The sequence below is a fragment of the Babylonia areolata genome, chromosome 9, assembly GCF_041734735.1.
Source record: "Babylonia areolata isolate BAREFJ2019XMU chromosome 9, ASM4173473v1, whole genome shotgun sequence".
Lineage (NCBI taxonomy): Eukaryota > Metazoa > Mollusca > Gastropoda > Neogastropoda > Buccinidae > Babylonia > Babylonia areolata.
Genome location: NC_134884.1, coordinates 3,495,878 through 3,518,818, shown reverse-complemented (window position 1 = coordinate 3,518,818; position 22,941 = coordinate 3,495,878). Strand labels below are relative to the sequence as shown.

Below are 22,941 nucleotides of genomic sequence, written 5' to 3'. Positions count from 1 at the left end.
CCACAATGTAAGCTATTAGAGTAAAAAAAAACAACAAAACAACAAAAAACAAAACAAAAAAAACAAATACTAAAACATTACACAATACTTTGCATCATTCTTTTATTACATACTGTAAGTCTGTTACCACACGTCTATGTTCAAAGTGCACATCTGCCTGAAAGCTCAATGCATAATTATTAGACCAATATATTCAAGGAAAACTTGTCTCTTTTCTCATCCTGATGCACATCCACTCACTATAAATGGGAAGAAAAAAACCCCACAAGGTGCCAGGTAGCAAAAACAGGCTGGGAGATACAAAGCCATGGATAACAGTGCATTAAAACAGAACCATCCTTGCTCTGGGTCCATGCTCTCTGCACCTCACCCATTTCCTGAAGCTTTCTATGCAGAAGCTTTTTATGCTGATGCTTTTTATGCAGAAGCTTTCTACGCTGAAGAAGTTTTTAATGCAGAAGCTTTCTACGCTGAAGCTTTTTACACTGAAGCTTTCTATGCAGAAGCTATCTAAGCTGAAGAAGCTTTCTGTGCTGGAGCTTTCTATGCTGAAGCTTTCTGTGCTGAAGCCTTATATGCTGAAACTTTCCATGATGGAACTTTCTACACTGAAGCTTTCCATGCTGAAGCTTTCTGTTCTATACTGACATTGTCTTTCCGTTCTATACTGACATTGTCTATGCTGAAGATTTCCATGCTGAAGCTTTCTACACTCTCAAAGGATAAAACCGAAAACCAACGCCCACTGCCCTCTGGAACAGAACAATGCTGTAAAGACAAAACTGTGGCTTGCTCACAGAGACTTCCACTGCCACCTACGTCCCACAGAGAAGCCACCAGCTGGAAGAAGCAAAGGAAGGAATCGTCCAGGTTCCAGCAAGAACCCAACTCTATCACGCAGCAGGCCTCACCATCAGCCTGAGGGGGGGGGAGGCAGAAAGCTGCTCCACTGGTGCAGGTGGGCGCCCCGCTCTCACTCGGCGACGTGTGGCACAGACCCAGACACACCCAACAAGCAGACACACGACAGGACAATAGTTCACTGTGTGGAAAGTGTGCACAGAGCCACAAGTAATATTGCACAGGAAGGCTTGTCTCCTACCACACACCAAAAAAAAGCCCCTCCTCAGAAATCCTCCATAAACTTGCTCTGCAGTTTAAAAAAACCCAAAAAAACCAACAACAATGAAACATGTTGAACTGAAAACAACATTGCTGAACTCTCAGGTACACAAATGTTATATTCAAAATTCCTACCCATTTGCTTCTTCATTCATTCATTCGACGTATTAGATCATAACCATGTACACATAACCACATAAAAAGGCAGATGACAATATGTTCAAGATGGTCAGGAAGAGAGAAGGCCAAACCAAAACTGACTGAAGTTAACCACCAATGCTTACACATCAACTAAACCGTCATTACATTAGCACGAAGCAATGGAATCACCATGTACTTGAAAGGAATGAAAAACAAAAAAAAGAAATCATGTCTAGGAAACCAGTGGCACACACTGACCACCCCCACCCCCCCACACACACACACCCACCCCCTCGCCCACCTTTGTTCAGTGCGGTGTCCACCACCAGTGTGTGCCATGTGATGGGCGGTCGGTCTGGGTGTCAGGCCTCACCACCTCTTCTTGACCAGCACACAGTCGCAGATCCTGTCCATCCCATCACTGCCTCCACCCAACCGTCTTCTTTGTCATCATCAGATTTGAACAAAGCCAATACATCACTGCTGACTGTGCCATTCGGTTTCAGACTTCCAGCTTCACACACACCAACAAACTTACATTCATTTAGAAGTAATCAGCCCCAAACACACAAGACGACGAACCAAACATGAACTCCACTTTTGTACAAAATGAATAAATAAAAAGGGGGAGATGAATCTTAACTGTCTCCGGTATTCTCCTGCTTGCAGGTGGATATGATGTCAAATGATGCCAACAGTTTCAAGTCTCAATTACGTAGCAGTGTTTACTTCATCAGTCTTCACCACTGTCAGTCATTCGCTGGTCTTGGACAAAAACAGCAACAGCTCCATGCAGTCACAGCAAAGGCTTTGCACACATCACATACTTGTGCGACAGGGCTCATAAACCCACTGGACTCAGTTACTGATGGGGCAGACATCAGAAATCACATCCCCATTTTTCTTTTGGTCCCTAAACACTATTTTCCTGGAGAATATTTTGTTAATATAACTCGGTAACTTACTACCGGAACTCTCACTGAAAAAGAAAAAGTATTCTGAAGCGCTGTTCTCTAATCTTGTACAAGTTCAGTTGGTTTGTTTTATCAACTAACAAGAGTGCAAGAACCATAAAGCAAGTACATAACCCATAATCACATACATTCAAGCTTACACATGAAAATATTCATTCTTCAGAGGACAACATTATCAAAAAGACAAGTCAATGCATAAATATTAAATAAATAAATAAAACATAAGTAATATACGAAAAAGAACCAGACAAGCACGAACTGCTGATCCTTCTCCCAACACTGTCAGTGTGAAATAACAATCATTATGAACAAAGAATTATGATCAGATTTCTGAACTACTCTAAATATTCACATTGTCATTTATCTTGTCATCCACTGATTTTCAATGCCACCATGCACTGACATTGTGCAGTGGAACTTTTGCATTAAAATCAAAACATTAAAAAAAAAAATTAAAAAAAATAATAATAAAAAGTCTGAAGTTAACTACAGAAGTTACACATATGTGAAGAACCAAACATAAAAAATGGGGAAAAAAAAACACACCAACAAAACTACTCAGTGATTCAGCTAGACATGACTAAACTCTGCAACCTTGTTCAACACCAAAAGTTCACCATGTAACAAATTTTACACCTAAACTTTACATCTGACCAACAAATTTACACCTGTAATTCTCTTTTAACAGCAAGCAACAACTACAACAATATCAAATTTTCTCTTAATGGTCAGTACCGGGAACAACCAAGTCTGTTTCGTTTGCTTTGTTTTCTTGTGGAAGAAACTACAAACAACAATGCCACCAGTTCGCAAGTCAAATAAAAATCTCAGAGAGGAAAAGAGAACATGTATGTAAGCAAAGTTTCTCTGGTTGTAAGGCAGAGTTTCTAAATTTAAATCAAGATTCTGCCAGATTACTTTTGTTCTACAAACATGCATTATCAACTCACAGTCAATCTGAACTTCCCTTCACCATCTATTCATTTGAAAAAACAACAACAAAAGTAAATGTCACAGATCACAAAACATAGATAAATTTGTAAAGAAATCAAAACACTAAAACACTACAAAACAGGTGTAAACAGAGAAATAAACAACAAATCAGTAACAGAAGAAAGAAAACACAAAGATGCAAGTAAGTAAAACTGGAACAAAAATGAGTAACAAACAAATAAACGACAGACAGACAGACCAACCACATTTGCAACCAATATTGCCAACCTACCCATCACTGCATAGGAAGGCATAACAATAAAAGGACTGTGTGATACAGCAGTAACAGGAATGGCCAACAGTCTACGGATCTGGAAAAAAAAAAGAAAAAAAAAAAAAGAAAAAACAGCACAAGAAATTACAAGAGCCTTCCTTCTAAACTAGTTAAACAGGTGTATATTTCCCACACCGTTACTCTCCAAAACAAGAGGTGCTCAACATTAGCCGCTCGACCAGATCTCCAGGTAACTCTGTGACCTACAACCTTTCACCCTAAACCTGTCTGCTTTCACAAAAAAAAAAAAAAAAAAAAAAAAGACAGAAACCCAGATATAAAAAAAAAAGAACCAACGAGAGCGAAGTTTCAGAGAATGAATTTGCCGATGAGCAGACCGACGATGACAGCAGCGAGGACATAGAGAACCAAGGGGACAGTGCTGACAGCGGGTTTTTCTACAATGAATGAGGACTGTTGGGATGAGGGAGGAGTGGAGGCCAGTGTGTCCGCCATTGCCACTTTCCTCAGTCGAGCACCTTCCTCCTGAAAAAAAAAAAAAAAAAAAATGTGACAGGTGTCAAGTGACAGCATCAAAGTGCGAACAAACGACACATCAAATCATCACAGCATAAACAAACGACCTCAAGAGTGGTCAAGTTGTCGAAGTATAAACAAACGACTTTAAAGAGTGGTCAGGTCATCACACTATAAAGAAATGACAAAAGAGTGGTCAAGTTGTCAAAGTATAAACGAACGACATAGAGCAGCCAAATCATTACAGAAAAATAAATGACATAAAAGTGGTCAAGTTGTCTCAGTTTTAACAAATGACATGAAAGTGTTCAAGTGAGAGCATCACAGTATAAACAAATGATATAAAGAGTGCTGCTTGTCAGAGCATCACAGTATAAACATGACATAAGAGTGCTTGTCAGAGCATCACACTATAAACAAACAACATAAGAGTGCTTGTCAGAGCATCACAGTACAAACAAATGACATAAGAGTGCTTGTCAGAGCATCACAGTACAAACAAATGACAAGAGTGCTTGTCAGAGCATCACAGTATAAACAAACGACATAAGAGTGCTTGTCAGAGCATCACAGTATAAACAAATAACATAAGAGTGCTTGTCAGAGCATCACAGTATAAACAAATGACATAAGAGTGCTTGTCAGAGCATCACAGTATAAACAAATGACAGAAGAGTGCTTGTCACAGCATCACAGTATAAACAAATGACAAAAGAGTGTTAAGTCAGAGCATCACAATATATAAACAAACGACATGAGAGTGGGTAAATCATAGCATCACATCATATAAACAAACCATATAAGACTGGTCAAGTCACAGCACCACACTGTAAGCAAACGACATGAGTTGTCAAGTCCAAACACGTTTGGTTAGTGCATGATTAAACCAAAAAGAATGAATACTAAGGGCCTTACAAGGACCTGGAAATACTGAGAAGATAATAACCCAATCCTTTGCTTCTCACAGGCTTCAGATGAACAGAAACTAACAATCCTGCCAAGTCTTCGCATACACAATTAAAAACGGGCAGTCTTCAACCTTTTCTGGAAATGTTTTGCCTGTGTTTGCAAAAGTAATTTTACATCTCATAAGCTTTTTTTTTTTCTTTGAAAGGACATTGTCCTGCATATCACAGCCGAGTCGTTTGAACTGTGCGTGAATACCAGAATTTACAGGTGAACTGGTATCAGTGAAAACATCAGCCAAGGGAAGCAACTGAATGGCGGACAGTGAAATCATGAATGACCTGGTTCAAGATAAATTTCTCAGGCACAAAGACCTACCTTGAGCTTGCGGTTCTCTGCAGTCAGCACGTTGACTTCAGACTGTAACCGCCTGGCCTCCTCCATCAGCTTCTTCTCCTCACCAGCACCTGGTGCACTGGGCTGAAACAGGCAATTTGAGCATTCACTCCTGGGCGTCTTCATGAAGGTGGCAGAATGGTCAAGACATTTTATCTGTCAACAGTGTCCATGAGGGACTGGGTTCAAAACCAGGCTTTGCCCTTTCTCCCAAGTTTGACGAGAAAATCAAACAGTGTCCAGTCTTTCTGATGAGATGATAAACCTAGGTCCCATGTGCAGCATGTACCTGACAAACTGAAAAAGAACCCATGGCAACATTAGCGTTGTCCTCTAGAAAAATTAATTTTGTAAAAGAAATTGCTTGTGACAGGTATACAAATATATATATCCATCCACTCAAGGCCTGACAAGCATAATTATATGGATCTGTCTGAGCGCAGTGACGTCGCCTTGAGAAATAAACAAACTGTGCGTCATCATTCACCCCATTTCATCCCAGGTAAACAACAAGGAACAATAAAAAGGACAATCCAATCCACACACTACCAGAAAAGCTCTATATTTTCATTTGCAAAAACAAACAGCATGAACATTTTATTATTTCGCTTTCACCTGGCTTTCACCTGGCCGTCTACTTGGGAGTTCTGGTGTTTGAGGAAAGGAGCCTTCAGGATCTCTACCAGAAACATCAATCCCAGGAAGAGACAAGACAAGACCTAACAAGATGTAACATAACTACTACCTGCTAACAGTGCAGCCAAATCTGTGTATCTGCCTTTTGGCTGCACTCTCATCTCCAAAGTCACTGACATCTTCACTGCTCATGATGGGACTTCCAAGTCCCATGTTTAAAACTTGCGTAATCTCATTCTCCAAACCAAGTAATTCTCAAGCCATGAAGGCTGGAAGAGGGTTGGTTCAGCCAAAAAATAATCAGTAAAAAAAGTTGTTTGTGAAGGCTTGCTGTAAATTTTGGTGTGCATGCTGTAAAGTGATTACTAAAGCATGTGTACTTTGTAAACAAATAAAACTATCTAGTAGGTTTTTTCACCTTTTTTTTCCCCCCCCTCATTAACAACGGAGGCTACTCTTTTCTCTTGCATATCATCACTACTGTAACACTACAGTTCCATTTCTAAACACTGCATTCTGGTTATTTGTTATAAAAAAATTTAAAAAATTAAAAAAAAACACAATAATATGACAATAATAATAACAAATAAAACAGGAAGAAAATGAAAACAGAATAATCAGAACTTGAAGCAGAATTTGAATCAAAAGTGCAAGTTCTGCAGTCCCTGTGAGCACACACTGACACATCAAGGGACAGTGCTCATGTGCCAAGGGGCACTAATCCTGTGTCACTTGCAATGTTGGCATAATTACATCCTGTCACAGCAAGACAAACTGGTTTTGGTGCACATGTACTGAAAGCAGGATATGAATCACAAGTTCCTTATTCTGCGCTCTCTGCCAGGTCACACTGATGTAACAAGGATACCGTAACAAGGATGAAATCCGTTTAACAGATCCAATGTCTGAATATGGATTTCATGAAATATAATATGCGCAAACTGTCATGTTGTAATATCGAAGTACAAAAGCAACACAAAGTAAAGAAAAGATAACTCTTAAAATATGCTCAACAGCATAAACAGTAAAACAATAACAACCGTCATCTGAGTTCTGTAAGCCAGTAGTTCAAGCCACACAGTAAAGTTCTTTAAATTGTTTAACATGTGCTTCTGGTGAATGGTTGTTGCGAGACAACACTGACTACACCTAGACACGATAAGAGGTAGGAGGGGAAGGCGGTACCTTTGAAGGCGTGACGCTGGCTGGCTCTGTCTTCACTGGCTTCACCTTCTCTTCCTGCGACACATCCTGCACCCCATTCTGTTCAAACAACAACAACAGCAACAAAGGGGTTAATAACAGACTGGTTACCGCTTCCCTGGTTAAAAACTTGTGGCTATGATGGGTGCTAGGGGAGGAGGGGAGGGGGAGCAGTGTAGTGGTGGTGGTGGTTTGGTGATGGTGGTGGTGGTGGTGGTGTGTGTGTGTGTGTGTGTGTGTGTGTGTGTGTGTGTGTGTGTGTGTGTAGATATGCATGTACATGCAACAAGTACATGAATGTAAATGACTGCTATTCTGACATAAGTACATGACTCATGCTCACACAGGCGGGGCTGGCAGACAAAGGGCAACAGAGAGTGTGACAGATCAATAAATAGATTTCCACTGTTGCATCTGTGTCATCAACGCCAAAATGCCACGGCTACTTCCTAACCGCATTTCAATGAAGATAATCCACCCACAATTTACACAATTCAGATATTTCTCTGCATACAAAATATACAAAACACCATGACAAAGTATTCAGAATTCTGAACAGCCTTTATGCCACATGAATAACAGTGTGCATAACTCATGAAAAATAACAAATATCTGGACAAAATAATAATCATGCTGAGTCGTCATGATGTTGAATGAATGATTCATCCAGGTATATACCACAGAATCGGAAACCTCTGAAACTGTGTGTGTCAGTACGTTCTTTGCCACACCAGGGTTTGTAAATGCCTCAAAAAATAGTAATCATCTAAAAGGTCTGTAAGCATGTTTCACCTTTGTGAAAGTATATTCACTGAATATTATACGTAGGCAGACATTTAAAGAGATCAGTCTCATGCTATGACACAAAAAGAAATGCACTCACACCCATATGCTCATTCATGCACCCACACTCAAGAGCACTCACACACACACACACAAATGACAACAGTCCCAGACAACAGAATGGGGACAGTGAGAGGTGAAGGCGGGACCAGGTAGGGAGACAGCCTCACCTGTGCAGTTCCGTCAGGCATGTCAAACACACACTTCAGTTTGGTGTCCATCAGAGAGTCTGGGGAAGCATCCTTCCACTGCAACACACCCCCTTCCTACATAATTTATCACTCAGGTGGAAAAATACTCCCAACGTCCACACTTAAATAACAGAATCCAGTACACACAGCACACACACACAGAATTTAATGCCTTCCTTTTGCTGAGGAAAGTAAAATCTTCAATGCATTGCTAAAACACTCTACAAATGAGGCCGAGTCTGAAACTGTGGATTCTGAAGACAGATCTATGTTTATATTATAGTGAACTGATAAATAAATCAGAGAGTTGGCTGCATTTCTGATGAGTCATGTTAACAGTCTTACATTTCAAGATGAAGAAGACAGATCTACACTTTATGTGAATTGATAAATAAAGACTTATAGCATGCGCTAACTGTAACATAATTCAGATGAATGTTTTGAGGAGTCATGTGAACAGTATTACTTTTCAATCTCAATTACTTCTCTGAATAACAAAAGGTAGGTTTGGATTAAAAACAAAACAAAACAAGCACATGAAAAAAACTATTTCGTAATCTTAGAAGAGGCATCCTGACTTGCATAAGTGTTTCTGTATGGATTCAATTGTATCCAGTCAAACACACACACACACACACACACACACACACACACACACACACACACACACACACACACTGCAGACTTACTGAAACTGTTCAGTTTATTACACAACACTCCGCACCATATCAGAGTGGCAGCCTTGGGGTTACGACAGCCACTTGGGAAGCCCACAACAATAAATCAATAAAGCCACTTGAGCAGCAAACACTCCCAGATCCCACACAGGACTCCAGCAGAGGCTGAGCTATTTTTTACTCCCCTCCAGTCATCACAAATAGTAGTCTCGGTGCCACTGTTGGGATTCGCTTTGAGTGACTACTTGAGTCCCAGACAGAGCCTGCAGTCTATGCAAGTAAAAGAACCCACGCTAACAATACAGTTCCAAAATTCTATCACCCAAGTTCACTCTGATAGTAGTAAACAGAAGTGAGCTTCAAACAAGAAAGAAAAAACATTATTAAAAAAGTAAAAAAAGATATTAAAAAAAGATGTGGTGTTGCACAAACAGCTGTCTAGAGTCTACTATGAAATAATGAATAATAAACTATGTCTTGCATGAATAGCTACCTAAAAATAATAAGAACAAACAGTAATAAACTTCTCTAAAAACAACCTAGAAATAACAAGAACAAACAGTAATAAGCTAAAACAGTAAAACAGTAATACAATATGTCTAAAAACAAACATGATAATGTTTCCATGAAACAGATCTTTCATCATCTTTTCATAAAATATCTCTCTGGACTTTCCGCAGCACTCACCAACTGTTCTTGACTCTCTATTTTGCCGTCAGGGGCAAACATTGACTGTACCATGAACTTGTGCTTGCTCTTCTCACTCGGGTCATATTCAAATGGCTGTAGCATCACTGAAAAATACACAGTAGCCAAGATAACAATAAAAAAAACAACAACAGGAAAGAACACATAAGAATACTAAAAGGTCTGCAGAAACCATCAATATCACATTACTTTATATATAGTATATACACATATTTTTATGTGCCTACTCAAAAGTTTTACAACTGCTTCTTGAGATATGGACGAGGATGTACCCCAACAACATATGAAAAGCAACAAAAAAAATTTTTTTTTTTATTGCTGCCCTATCATCTGTACAGTTTCAGTGGCATTACTCCCACTCCACTCATTCTGAATCCACACACAGCCACACCCAGGTTTGTCTGTCACAGTCTCAGCATCGGCAGTCTGCAGGGAACCATCAATGTCAGGTCACCAGGAGGCCACACACCAGAGGAGACCCTGCACTCACCATGTTGAGTCACTTCGGTGGTCTGGTATTCAGTGGTGCCTGTTCTGATCTAACGTACTTACACCACCTACTCAGCCCCCTACTGACAACAATAATGACTGTCGCGGTGCCAGACCGAGTCAGCGTCGCTCCCAGAGTGGAGACCGCCACCACATCCCTTCAACAACAGCACCCCTTGAATCTGCCAACACTGAAGACATTGACAGGATTCATCCCAAGTACGGAAGTGGAGGGGTATCGAAACTGAGGTCACCATGACAGCAGGGCATGAAAGGACACAGACTATGGGACTGTTTTTTGTTGCATATAATGATGATGGAGGAGGAGGTTGACAATGATGATGACCATGCTGCTATGGAGGTCCGTTTGGTTTGGGACTGTGTGACAAGGCTGAACTCTACGCTTCCTGTCATGATGATATCCTGGTATCAGCCAGGCCCGAGAGATGACACTTGCAGTGTTGGTCAGAAAATTAGAACACCACATCCAAAGACACATCCGCAAAGTGGATGATACTCGACTGTGTGGTCTCAGTCTCCCCATTTAAGCTCATATCACATTCAACTCTGGGTACGAGCCAGCCACAGGCCGAAAAACCCACCTCGGCTAGGATTCAAACCTGTGTTCTCCCAGTCCTAAAACTGTGACGCAAACTGTTTTGCCACAGCGGCTGGTAAAAGCAAAAATATTTAATACCACACTAACATCATACAACAAGTGAACACAACATGCAGTAAGTTCAACTGTAAACAGGCCACTTTGCAATTAGTTGACAGATAAGCAGACAATGAATCACTGTTGACAAAGAAAACCAAACAGAGAAATCTGTTGTGATCAATAGATACAAACCCAGATCCTATGGTATCTGAATACAATAGATGACATACTGCCTCGTGAAATACAAATCCGGGTTACCAAACATTCAGGCCTGTAACCTGAGAATAGCATTTTCCTGAGCTCAGTGAAGCAAAGCCAAGTGCAAGAGAACAAACACAAAAAAAGTTTGAAACCTATCACAATCATACGATGTTTGGCAGGGCTGCTGTAAATCACCCTCACACTCAGGGTTCATCCAGGAAACACCTTTCCCAATTACTTTTAACCAGGAAAGAGGCAAATACTTTGTGCCTAAATAACTTGATCAAATGAAAAGAATGACAATGCTGGAGCTTTTCCTGGCAAACCTGAAATGTTGAACATCAACCATCCTATATGACAGAGACTGGAAATCAATCTGTACACACAGCAGCCATGCTGGCTACATGGGAGACATTAAAACAATGGATTCCAATCTCTGTGAAGGGCATTTCAATAACTGTGAGAGTGGTGCTTATATTGCTTTCCATAATTCAAGTCTGCTTTATTACCAGCTTCTTTTTTTTTTTTAACTTGACATTTTGCAGAAATTACTGCCCATGATTCAAGCCTGCTTTATTACTCACTTTTCTTTTTTATCACAAGTTTACATTTTGCAGGAAAACAAGTTACAATTTCTGTGAAAGGCTTCACAAAAACAGGTTTCAGAAACAAAAACTGAATTTCCATTGTGTAGAGTATTGTCTTGCAGACCCCTGATTACACCACAGTGTGGGAATCCAGCAACCATGTTGCCCAACAGTAACACTGTTAGTGTTACCATGACCCAAAATTAAATATTCAATTTTCTCCTTTTTAAACCATGTGACACTCATGTCACATCATTACCAACATTACTGTCATACAGTTGGTAGTTTTAGTAAAATCAGGTGTCAGCGATCAAATATCATCCCTAATCTTTTTTTTCATTTTTTTTTTTCATGTAAAAACAAACTTGAAACAGACTAATGATGATCTCTTATTTTTCTTATCAGAACAGTGACTACAAAAGTATCAGATCAAATTTTCAAACCAAAAAAAAAAAAAAAAAAAAGTCAATGAATAAATTGGGAAATTCAAAATCAAAGAATGGCTTTGTGCTTCCAACCTGTACTTTGATAATCAGCACTTGATATATATATATATATATATATATATATATATATATATATATATATATATATATATATATATATACACTTTTGGGATAGTCAGTCATGTCTGACAATGACCATCAAAACAGCAGAGAAGGCAACTGCTGTCCTGACTATCTAGTGTACAATTTGATAATAGTGGAGGCGATACACTGCCCAGTTACACTCACCTGCAACAGAGATTGAAGACCCTGGGTCAAGGATACCTCCATTAGGACGAACACAGTACCGCTTTGGTGCAGTGGTTTTCACTTTGAAGCATATCTTTTTCTCCGTTGGGTTCTGGAGTTTGAGGTAAGCCGTGACTATGTCTGTAAAGGGACCTGCAATTAAAGAAAGACAGAGAAGGGTATAAGATCATTGTAACTGGTAAGCTCAAGACAACTCTTATTAGTCTTACGATAACCAGCTTTACCAATGTTATGTAAAAAACTGCTGCTTCAAGTTCAAATTACAGGTGTACATAAACAATCTTTAGTGCCATAAATTACAGGAATTATATGGCTGTACTTCATGGCATGAAAGAATAAAGCCTATTTGATCTGTTTTACTTTTAGGCAGCTACATACACACTTCTAAACACAAACATACATGACAAAAGAATAAAACCTGCTTGATTTCTTTTAGGAGGCAACAAACACAAACACACATTATAGTTATACAATAACACACAATAGGTACGCCATATAAATTCATAATCCAAATCTCAAACCAGACTAAGTAAGTATGTATTGGGCAGTATCACCTAAATGTCAGGTTCTAATTTCATTCTAGTAATGTAGTATATCTGCTGACACTACCAGCTGGACTCAAAATGAGTTCTACCTAAGAGAGGGTGCAATCTCAGAATGATGACTGAGTGCGCAAACTACTGCTGGGCCATCAGATCATGCCTGCAAATTATTCACATTTCAATTTTTTTGGTTGCATAACTTTCTGCATTTGAACCCCTCCCCCCTTCTGCATGGACGAAACACCTCCCCTCTGCACGGGCACACTAAATAACAAATACAACAGAATAATAGCTAATGTTCGTAACTTTATAATGAATCAAATGCTTGCCCCATCATATTGCAACTCCCACATCCTCATTAAAGGGAAGGCTCATTACTATCTCAGTGGTAAATCATACATGAATGGCACAAATCACTTAATAATTGAAGCTATATGTTTGATGAGGGAGTAATTTCCTGGTCCTGAATACATTATTTCTAGAAGTATCCGAGCTACAACAACAATAAAAATATCAAACAAAGAACAAGTATGGTTGCTCAGTATAAGACAAACACACAATTTGAACCATTGCTGTTTACCCTATCCAACAGCCAGCATACAAATAAATAATGTAACAAATAGCGGGTACAGATTGCTTCTCAGCCCTTTGGCTAAGATCTAAGTGTAACAATGGGTACAGAGAAATAAAGCTAGAGATTTCCCCAAAAAGGAAGTTCCAATATCCATTCATACATATGTATACCCTTCATCTGACATAAGTACACACAGCAACCATGACAGAAGAAACAGAAACATAATTTATAGCACTGATAAGACTGAGTAAAGCCCTTAGGTCTAGAATATACCACACACACATGGACTGGACAAAACAAATACATTTTGACCAAAGCTGAATACTTGACTGGGAAAGTAAGTGAGGCAAAGACTAGAGAAAATAAATTAAGAAGCATGGTCACTTATTTAATTCAAAAGCACAAAATCTGAACCAATGCTGCTCACGCTCCTCATCGACATAAAGCCAAAAGACTAATATTGCATGGAGAGAAATAAACCAACAGACTTCCAGAAATAAAGGAACTCTCTATGTCCATTCTCATAACCTTTTCGTAAGCCTCAGTACCATAGTGTTTCAAAACAGACAACTCCAGGTTCACTACAATTATAATAACCCATCTTTTCAGCAAAGAAAGAGAGAAGTGAAGATTCAACTATACAGAATGTTGCACTCTGCTCCTACTATCAAGACAAAAGATAATTATTAGCTTTCCTTGGCTCATCTGTATGCTCTGTTATCTACAAGGCCTCTCCCTGTCATGCACCAATGAGCCCGCCCCGGTCATCACACACAGTTCACTCTACACACTCAAGCCTTCATGGATGACTACTTTCTGTGTAACTGACAGCATCAATGCAGCTCCACAAAAATAGACAATACCTCTATCATGGGGTCAGACACTTAACTGATGAAGCATTGAAAGAAACAGAAAAGAAGCAGCTGTAAGTGTAAACATGCTTACTTAAGAGTTTTGACAGGCAAGATGGACACTGTATAAGAGTGAAATTCAATGAGTGTGCATGCATAACTGCATGTGTTCATGGAAAAAAAAATCTCTCCTCTTTAACTTTCAGATTTTAATGAAACTGCATAAATTATGATTCATGATAATACTATAGTGTTGATAGAATGTGCTTGTGAGACAGGATGGAAAACATGAAAACAGGAGACAGGAGAGCCAAGCCGAAACAAAGGGTTTTAAGGGAAGAAGGGGCAATACTAACAGTAACACTAACAGACACTAAGCCATGGGTTGACAGCATGACTGACTGCTGTCCCATCAATCACTGGTATGAACATACATGACTTAGATCATCGAGTGAGGTAACTCTGAAACCAGATCACCCAGTGATGAAACTATTTAAGTCTAATAGAGTGATGGCTGTAGCATTGAAACTCTGTAACTACTTGTACAAGTTTTCTAGGTCACAGACTGCCAGAAGAGTGATGAAAGTAGTACTGAAACTAACCACTTAGTGTAAGCTAAAGCAGGCACCTGTGACAATCCCCAACAGCCAACGCTTTTCTTTCTGTTCACTAACCTTTGGAAGTCATTTATCAAGCTGTGGGGAGACTGAATAAAACATTAGCCATCCAGTGACGGCTGGTATTTTGCTGTGACCAAGAGGCTATGAATGATTCAGCAGTAACACTTCTGATTCATCTCTATCACAAATACACACACACACACACGCAAACACAGAGATTACATGCATACACACAGAGACAGAGTACGCTACACTCACACAAAGTACATATGCACACAATGTGCACACAGTGACATGCTGAGACAGTGAACAGCCTGCATCTGAAAATGTAGTTGTTTGTACCACAATTCATTCCAACTAACAATCAGTTATCTTATATAAGACCCATTCCATTCATTATCCATAGCTGATCTAGTCATAACAAAGCCAGGCACAAACTGATGTTTAATCTAAAAAAGCTAAAGTAAAACTAATGCTGTTCCAGTGTTGGCCTGCTCATATGACAACACAAAAAATAGTAATAATAAACTTACTACTAAAGAATAAGAAGTATACAATGAATGAAATGATTAACACAAATTTTTCGCCTGTAGACGGAAAAGTGGCAAATAAGGAAAATATTTTTAATGGAAAACTTAATAGTGTAATCATGGAGAGTTAGATCAAGCTATACCCTTTGAATGGATAAAAAAAATCCATTGTATTTACCGGTATATCAGATTCACATGGTTGCATTTCATAGACTGTCATCTTAGAAAATGCTTGAAAAATGATTTTCAGCCCACTCCAGTACTCAAGTTATCAACATACATCATATGTATCTCAGATTCTGACCTGCCAAAAACCATTGTACTTCATCAACTTGCGTTCCTCACTATTAGTATCAAACAGACAGATCAGCAGAAATTAGACAAACTGTGCCCAAGATTGATAATGACCAAGAGTGAATGTGTCTCTTTGAAATCAATGTAGAGCAGCCCCAAATAAACAAAATGAATCTTTGCATTTTTGTCCTTTCTCAAATTTCTTGTCCAGCCAAGTTGCCTTTGCATTGCTGTTCTGATGCTCTTCAACTTCAACACTGGCTGGTCGCTCTAATACTTGACCTACACAAGATCTATCACATCCTGTATTTTTTTTATGCTTGGCTATTCCTTATTAGTAATATTACCATCTCCCTCTTTCATACGCAAATTGTATGTGTTACTTTTGTACACAAATTCAATGGACATGAATCACAAAAACCCCCACTATTTTGAACTAAATACAAACATTCAAAGTGTCACAATCAATTCCCATATCAACACACAAACACACACACACACAACACCAATGCAGATTTCTGTTGCAAAAACACGATGGCAAACACATCAATAACAATATTGATAATAATAATAGATATAGTGCCTTTCCATGTAAATTCATGCAAAATAAACACACATGAAAACTAGTTTTGCTGATGAATCCGAAAGAATCATGAAACATCTTATCTGAATGAGAACAGAAATGATCTCAGAACAAGTTCAATGATTGTAATCTTCCTTTAACAACTTACGTCGTTAGCCCACTGCCAGTTTCCTCAATGGGACATATGTTCTCCCCATCCACCCCCTGCATTAAAAAAAGGTAGTGATTTTGTGATTTTAGCAAATTATATATCCATCCACTTTACTGCTGAAGGACCCCATGCTTTTAACATTTTTTTTTTTTTAAAGCTTGTAACCTATTCTCAATCTCTGATGAGTTTCTGGTGCAGGAAATATGTCCACAATGGTTTTCTGACTGTCATTTCTGTTGTTGCAATTTTTGGTTTGCACAAAATTCAGTGAATCACTTCTGAGAGAGAAAAAAGTGAGAAATGACAAACTGAAAGTGAAAACGGTGTTTTAAAACGTTAACACTGAATTAATAAATAAAAACTTTATACTCACCAATTTCAACAATTAAAAACTTAAATCACATTATATGCATGTGCATATATTGGTAATAAGTTTGTACAAATTTGCTTACTTTGTGGAAAAGAAAAAAATGTTCATGCAACTGCAAGAGAAAGACCGATCAGGACGAGATGAAAAAAAGGAGTGGACCCTTGACGCTTGAGATTTGCACTCGGCACTAAAAATAGCCTGTTTAAAAAAGAGAAGAACGAAGAAATGTTCTGTAATCAGATGTTTTACAATGTTTTCAAAACAACATTTACTTAGTGGCCATAGAGTTTCAGTTCTAGCCAGCTGTATGACAGGTGGGCTGCGTTGTGTGGTGAGTCTAGCAGAAAGATGGTTGGTCAAGGTGCAATGTTCAATAATCACAGAAAGTTATTTTCCACACAACACCAGATAGCCCAAATTATTTGTCTTACCTTTAAAGGTTAACTCTGTCGATGGCTCCAGTATCAATGCTTGTTCCGTTTTCGACATTGTGTTTTAGAGAAAGAAGCAGTAATAAATTAGCTGGATGATTTTCGGTATCTCTTCTCACGCTCTATCACGATCTGCGCATGCGTCAATTCTACACAAAACGTCATCGATTTGAGGGGAGAAAAATGTGCTTAATAATACGAATCAAGCTTGTTCACTAGGTTGCCCATACCGCAAATGAACATAAAGAAAATGAGCATCACTTTCAAAGATATTTTACGGTTTTTTAATTTCACTGCTATTGCATTTTTTTTTATTAATCGTCAAGTACAACTTTTTATGGTTTTATGTAAAATATGCATCGGAAACTGAGTGGAGACGGGTAAACATTTTGCTGCAACACGCTTACCCCCATCAAGAAATATTCTTCACCTCATCTCAATGGCAGACGACATCGACGATTTGTTGGACGAAGTGGAAACGAAATATGTAGACAAAAAGAGAAGTGGAAATGAATCGAAACGCCCTAAGCCTGTGATCAGGTTATTATGTGGTTTGCGTGGTTCTGTTGTTTCTTGATGCCAAAGCTGGAAAAAAAATCAACCTGTTGTGAATAACATTCCATTAGAATGTTAAACCTTTGTCATTCAGACTTTGTAATGTGACTAGATCTAGACCCGACTTTCTTCAGCACATAGAACATCATACATAGAACATCATCAGTGTTTATGATTATTCAGTGTGTGTGTGTGTGTGTGTGTGTGTGTGTGTGTAAGCATGAGCATCAGTATATTTATGTGGATACTTGTGTGTGTGCATGTGTGTGTGTGTGTGTGTTAAATATGATATTTCCCAAAATTTGATCCCCCCCCCCCTCTCTCTCTTTCTCTCTCTCCTACTCTCCCTTTATCTCTCTCTCATTTCATACTTGCTCAGTGTAGTGTAATTTCAAACTTAGTGTTATGGGTTTAGCATGTGATGCCCAACATCTGTATGTGTGTTGGATCAAAATAATTGAAACTTGTTTTCTCTGTGTTTCAGAAACAACCTTGATGAAGACATCAGTGACATTCTGAATGATACTCACCTGGATGAGAAGGTATATTTGTCTAGCGTTTGTTTAGATTCCCCCATACACAGCCACACCCAGGTTCGTCCATCACAGTTCATCATCAGCAGTTCGTAGGGAACCATTGATGTTAGGTTTCCAGGAGGCCACACACCAGAGGAGACCCTGCAGTGCTGCTGAGTCACTTCGGTGGTATTCAGTGGTGCCTGTTCTGATTTAACGTACTTATGACATCACCTACTAAGCCCCCTACTAACGACAATAATGGTTTAGTTGCGGAACCAGACTGAGTGAGTGTCCCTCCCAGAGTGGAGACTGCCGCCACATCCCTCCAACAACCCCCCCCACCCCCATGAATCTACCAACACTGAAGACACTAACAGGACTCACCCCAAGCACAGAAGTAGAGGGGTATCAAAACTGAGGTCACCATGAAAGCAGGGTATGAAAGGCCACAGACTTTGGGACTGCTTTGTTTATACTGATGATGATGAAGAAGAATGACAATGTTGCTATGGTATGGGACTATGTGACAAGGCTGTACTCTACGCTTCCTGTCATAATGATATCCCAGTGTTAACCAGGCCCAAGAGATACAGACATATATGTGTAAGATACATGTAAGGAGGGAGAAATTTTGCCTGCAATCTCGCACTCTTTCTGCAATTGCAGTCTTTTTCAGGAATGCTTTAAAAGTCTAGAAATGCCAAGCACAGGTGTTTGCAAATCAAAGCTTGTAGGTCATAACTCCCAGCCCACTTTTCCCTTGCTTCCCATTCCAAGTTCCCCTCAGCTGAACGCGTTCAAAACGTAAACTATATGATTATGTCAATTTATGCACAAGTGCTGTTGATACCTGCTCCATGTGTAGTGATATTGCAAGGTTTTTCTGTGTTTCTGCTCACAGCAGGATGTCAAACGGGTCACTCCAGTGACTGAAAATCGGACAAAGCCCGTTACCAGCTCAGGGCAAAAGTGAGTTACTGTTGCTGAATGACTCTGTGAAATGAAACAAAATCCTCATTTTATGTATTCATGACACATGCTGCAGTCCCATTTTACACATGCATACCCATAGCCATGAACACATCCATGTGTCCACACACTCTCAGAGGCACACTCACATATGCACGCACACACACGCACATGCACACGTGCACACACACACACACACACACACACAAACAAACAAACTCACTCCTACTCTTTTCCATCTTTTCATGAAGTGGTAGAAGACTACAAAGTCACTCTAAATTGTGAATAGTCTAAAATAAAAAATCTTGTTTGTTCAGGGGAAAAGTAATGTGTCAATCCATGCAAGGCTATATCCACACATCACTGAGTGAAGTAGAGGAGAGCTGCTTGGTCATGTAGAAAACATGGAGACAAACAGAAAAGAGAAGATAAAACCTTAAGTCTTGATTATAGATTCAGTCCTACAGTCTTCCTAACTTTGACCTTTGAATGTGGTGTGGCATTGTGCTTTACACTGGCACCTTACGCAATCAAAGTTAGTGTAATTAAGTGTGAATGAGGACAAATTTCTGTTAATTTTTACCTGTCTCCATTGCTGATGAAGTGTCAAGGTTTGCCCAAATCATGTAGGAATAATCTTCGTCTTCTTCTTCTTCTGTGTTCATTGGCTGCAACTCCCACGTTCACTCGTATGTACACGAGTGGGCTTTTACGTGTATGACCGTTTTCACCCCACCATGTAGGAGGCCATACTCCGTTTCCGGGGGTGTGCATGCTGGATATGTTCTTGTTTCCATAACCCACTGAATACTGACATGCATTACAGGATCTTTAATGAGCGTATTTGATCTTCTGCTTGTGTATGCACACAAAGGGGGTTCAGGCACTAGCAGGTCTGCACATATGTTGACCTGGGAGATCGGAAAAATCTCCACCCTTTACCCACCAGGCGCCGTTACCGAGATTTGAACCCAGGAACCACTCAGCTATTGTGCATTTCATCGTAATGATCAAAGAGTCTGTGTCCTTGTTAATTTTGATATGCAACATTCCTGGCTTCCCTTTGTGTATGTGTGTGTTTGTGTGTGTGTGCTTGTGTATGTGTCTTTTTTAGTGAAAGTCTGTTTTGCTGAATCCATGTTCGCTGTTTATATATTAGTCATGTCTGATCCATGAAATCGTTTTGTGTGCCAGACAGAAGGTGGTGAATTCTTGAATGATAAGTATGCACTGCCATTACTGTTGCTTGTTGTATTGCTTTCTACTGGTGCCTAGCGCAGAGTAGTGCAATCGAGGATAACTGAAGACACGCCATTCAGAAACAGAAACAGCGCCAGTCAACCTGTGGATTGTCAGTGTTTGTTACAGCTGTTACCTTGTGTTTGTTACCGCTCTTACCCTGTGTTACAGGTGTTACCCTGTGTTTGTTACAGGTGTTACCCTGTGTTCATGGGAGGCAGCAACCATCCAACAGGGCTGGGAACCTCCATCAGTCAGAGGTACCCGTTCTTTGTGTGTGTGTGTGTGTGTGAGTTTGTGTGTGTGTGTGTGTTTGTGTGTGTGTGTGTGTGCTTGTGTTTGTGTGTGTGTGCGTGTGTTTGTGTGTGTGTGCGTGTGTGTGTCCTTGTCTGTTTGTGTTTGTGAGTGTGTGTGCGTGTCCTTGTGTGTTTGTGTGTGTGTGTGTGCGTGTGTTTGCTTGCACTACCACTTTTCCGCGTCATTTATTGGCGTTACTCCAACAATACTGATTCCCAATCCTCATACACAGCCACACCCAGAGCTTAGTCAGCTGAAGTACCCAGTGCTGACAGTCCACAAGCAGAAACCAATGTCAGATCGTCACGAGGCCACACCCCAGAGGAGACCCTGCACTGCCCTGGAGTCACTGTGGTAGCATTTAGAGATGCCAGCTCTTTTTCAGTTTCAATAACGTGTCGGTGTTTTGTGGACAGATTCATGTACGCTACACCACATCTGCTGTGAAATTTTTTTTTAGGTGATTCAACATAAACAGGGAGGCCACCTGCTTTACCTCCAACTGATGATAACAGTAATTGCTTAGTCACCAACATTACCTCCAACTGATGATAACAGTAATTGCTTAGTCACCAACATTACCTCCAACTGATGATAACATTAATTGCTTGGTCACCTACATTACCTCCAACTGATGATAACAGTAATTGCTTGGTCACCTACATTACCTCCAACTGATGATAACAGTAATTGCTTAGTCACCAACATTACCTCCAACTGATGATAACAGTAATTGCTTAGTCACCAACATTACCTCCAACTGATGATAACATTAATTGCTTGATCACAGAGCCAGACTGAATCATAGTCCCCCTGGTAATTGATACCTCTACCCCTTCCCTTCCTTCCTTCCAACAATGGTACCCATGAATCTGATGACACCAAAGACCTTGACAGGAATTCTGGACAAGTATGGAAGATAAGTGAAAATCAAAACTGAAGTCACTGAGAAGGCAGGACATTTCAGACTGCACAGATGTTGTATTTATCCACCAGCACAAGTGAGCTTTTTTATATATGACCATTTTTACCCTGCATCATATGGCAGCCCTACGGTGTTTTTTTCAGAGGTGTGAAATGCTTGATACCCTCATGGATTAAAGTGTGTAAATGATCTTTTGTATGTGAAAAGGCGGATCAAGGCACAAGGAGATCTGCAGATATCTTGACCTGGGAGATTGGAAAAATTCCCACCTATAATTCACCAAATGCTTTATTTCTAACCAAACGTCTACTTCTAGCAAATGACATTCTGTGGAGTGGTGGCCTAGTGGTAAAGTGTCCACGTATGAAGTGAGAGAATATGAGCGCATTGGTTCAAATCCCATATTCACCAGTATTTTCTCTCCATCTCTCCTGCGTGAGCGCTCGTAATTTGGATGAGGCAATAAAGCGAGGTGCCGTGTGTAACATGTAAGTGGAGTGATGGCCTAGGGGTAATGCGTCCACCTAGAAAGCGAGAGAATCTGAGCACGCTGGTTCAAATAGCAGCACAGCCGCCGATATTTTCTCCCCTTCCACTAGAACTTGAGTGGTGGTCTGGACGCTAGTCATTTGGATGAGACGATAAACCGAGGTCCCCTATGCAGCATGCACTTAGCGCACGTAAAAGAACCCACGGCAACAAAAGGGTTGTTCCTGGCAAAATTCTGTTGAAAAATCCACTTTGATAGGAAAAACAAATAAAACTGCATGCAGGCTGGGGAGAGCAGCCCGAATTTCACACAGAGAAATCTGCTGGATAAAAAGAAATACAATATACAATATATATATATATATATATATATATATATAATAAATGTAATTTAAAAAAAAAGAAAATAAAATGAATAAATAGATAAATATATTAAAACAAAAAACAAAAAAAAACAATGATGATACACAAGCAAATAAATGTTTAAAAAAAAAAAAAAAATCAATCAAGCAATCAACCAGTCAATCAATTGCAGGACCTGCGACCAGCTTCGCTGTACAGCCTGTGACTTCAAGGTGTGTCTCTTCGACAACTACAAATGGGCCTCGGACACCAACTATCTCTTCCTGAGAAACAATGTCCCAGACTTCGCCAAGCTCAAATCAAAACTCTCTTCAGCTAAAGGTAGGTCAGCGATTTTGTTCAGCTCTTATTCAGGGGGAAAGGGAGAAGGGAAGAGAGTGACTGTGCGAAAGAATGTAACACATAATTT

At 39.7% G+C, this 22,941-nt stretch overlaps 2 protein-coding genes across 3 annotated transcripts in view; one reads left to right on the top strand and one right to left on the bottom strand.

Moving 5' to 3' along the window:
• Positions 1–84: 84 nt before the first annotated feature.
• On the bottom strand, positions 85–17,314 carry LOC143286002 (vesicle-associated membrane protein/synaptobrevin-binding protein-like). Its single transcript, XM_076593498.1, has 7 exons — positions 17,178–17,314; positions 12,211–12,363; positions 9,521–9,627; positions 8,136–8,213; positions 7,105–7,182; positions 5,266–5,367; positions 85–3,990 (listed from the first exon to the last, which is right to left on the bottom strand). Exons 1-7 carry the CDS (start codon positions 17,233–17,235, stop codon positions 3,814–3,816), a joined length of 753 nt encoding a protein of 250 aa, XP_076449613.1. The 5' UTR covers positions 17,236–17,314; the 3' UTR covers positions 85–3,813.
• A 229-nt stretch (positions 17,315–17,543) lies between these two features.
• The window catches only part of LOC143285683 (cilia- and flagella-associated protein 418-like), an 11,856-nt gene continuing 6,458 nt past the window's right edge, over positions 17,544–22,941 (top strand). The window contains exons 1-5 of one of the 2 annotated variants that reach the window (XM_076593081.1): positions 17,544–17,717; positions 18,217–18,274; positions 19,155–19,219; positions 20,653–20,718; positions 22,705–22,853. In XM_076593081.1, coding sequence (XP_076449196.1) covers positions 17,617–17,717; positions 18,217–18,274; positions 19,155–19,219; positions 20,653–20,718; positions 22,705–22,853 — 439 coding nt within the window. In that variant the 5' untranslated portion in view covers positions 17,544–17,616. Of the gene's footprint in view, positions 17,718–18,216; positions 18,275–19,151; positions 19,220–20,652; positions 20,719–22,704; positions 22,854–22,941 lie in introns of both variants that reach the window. The other variant, XM_076593080.1, reaches the window with a different exon arrangement.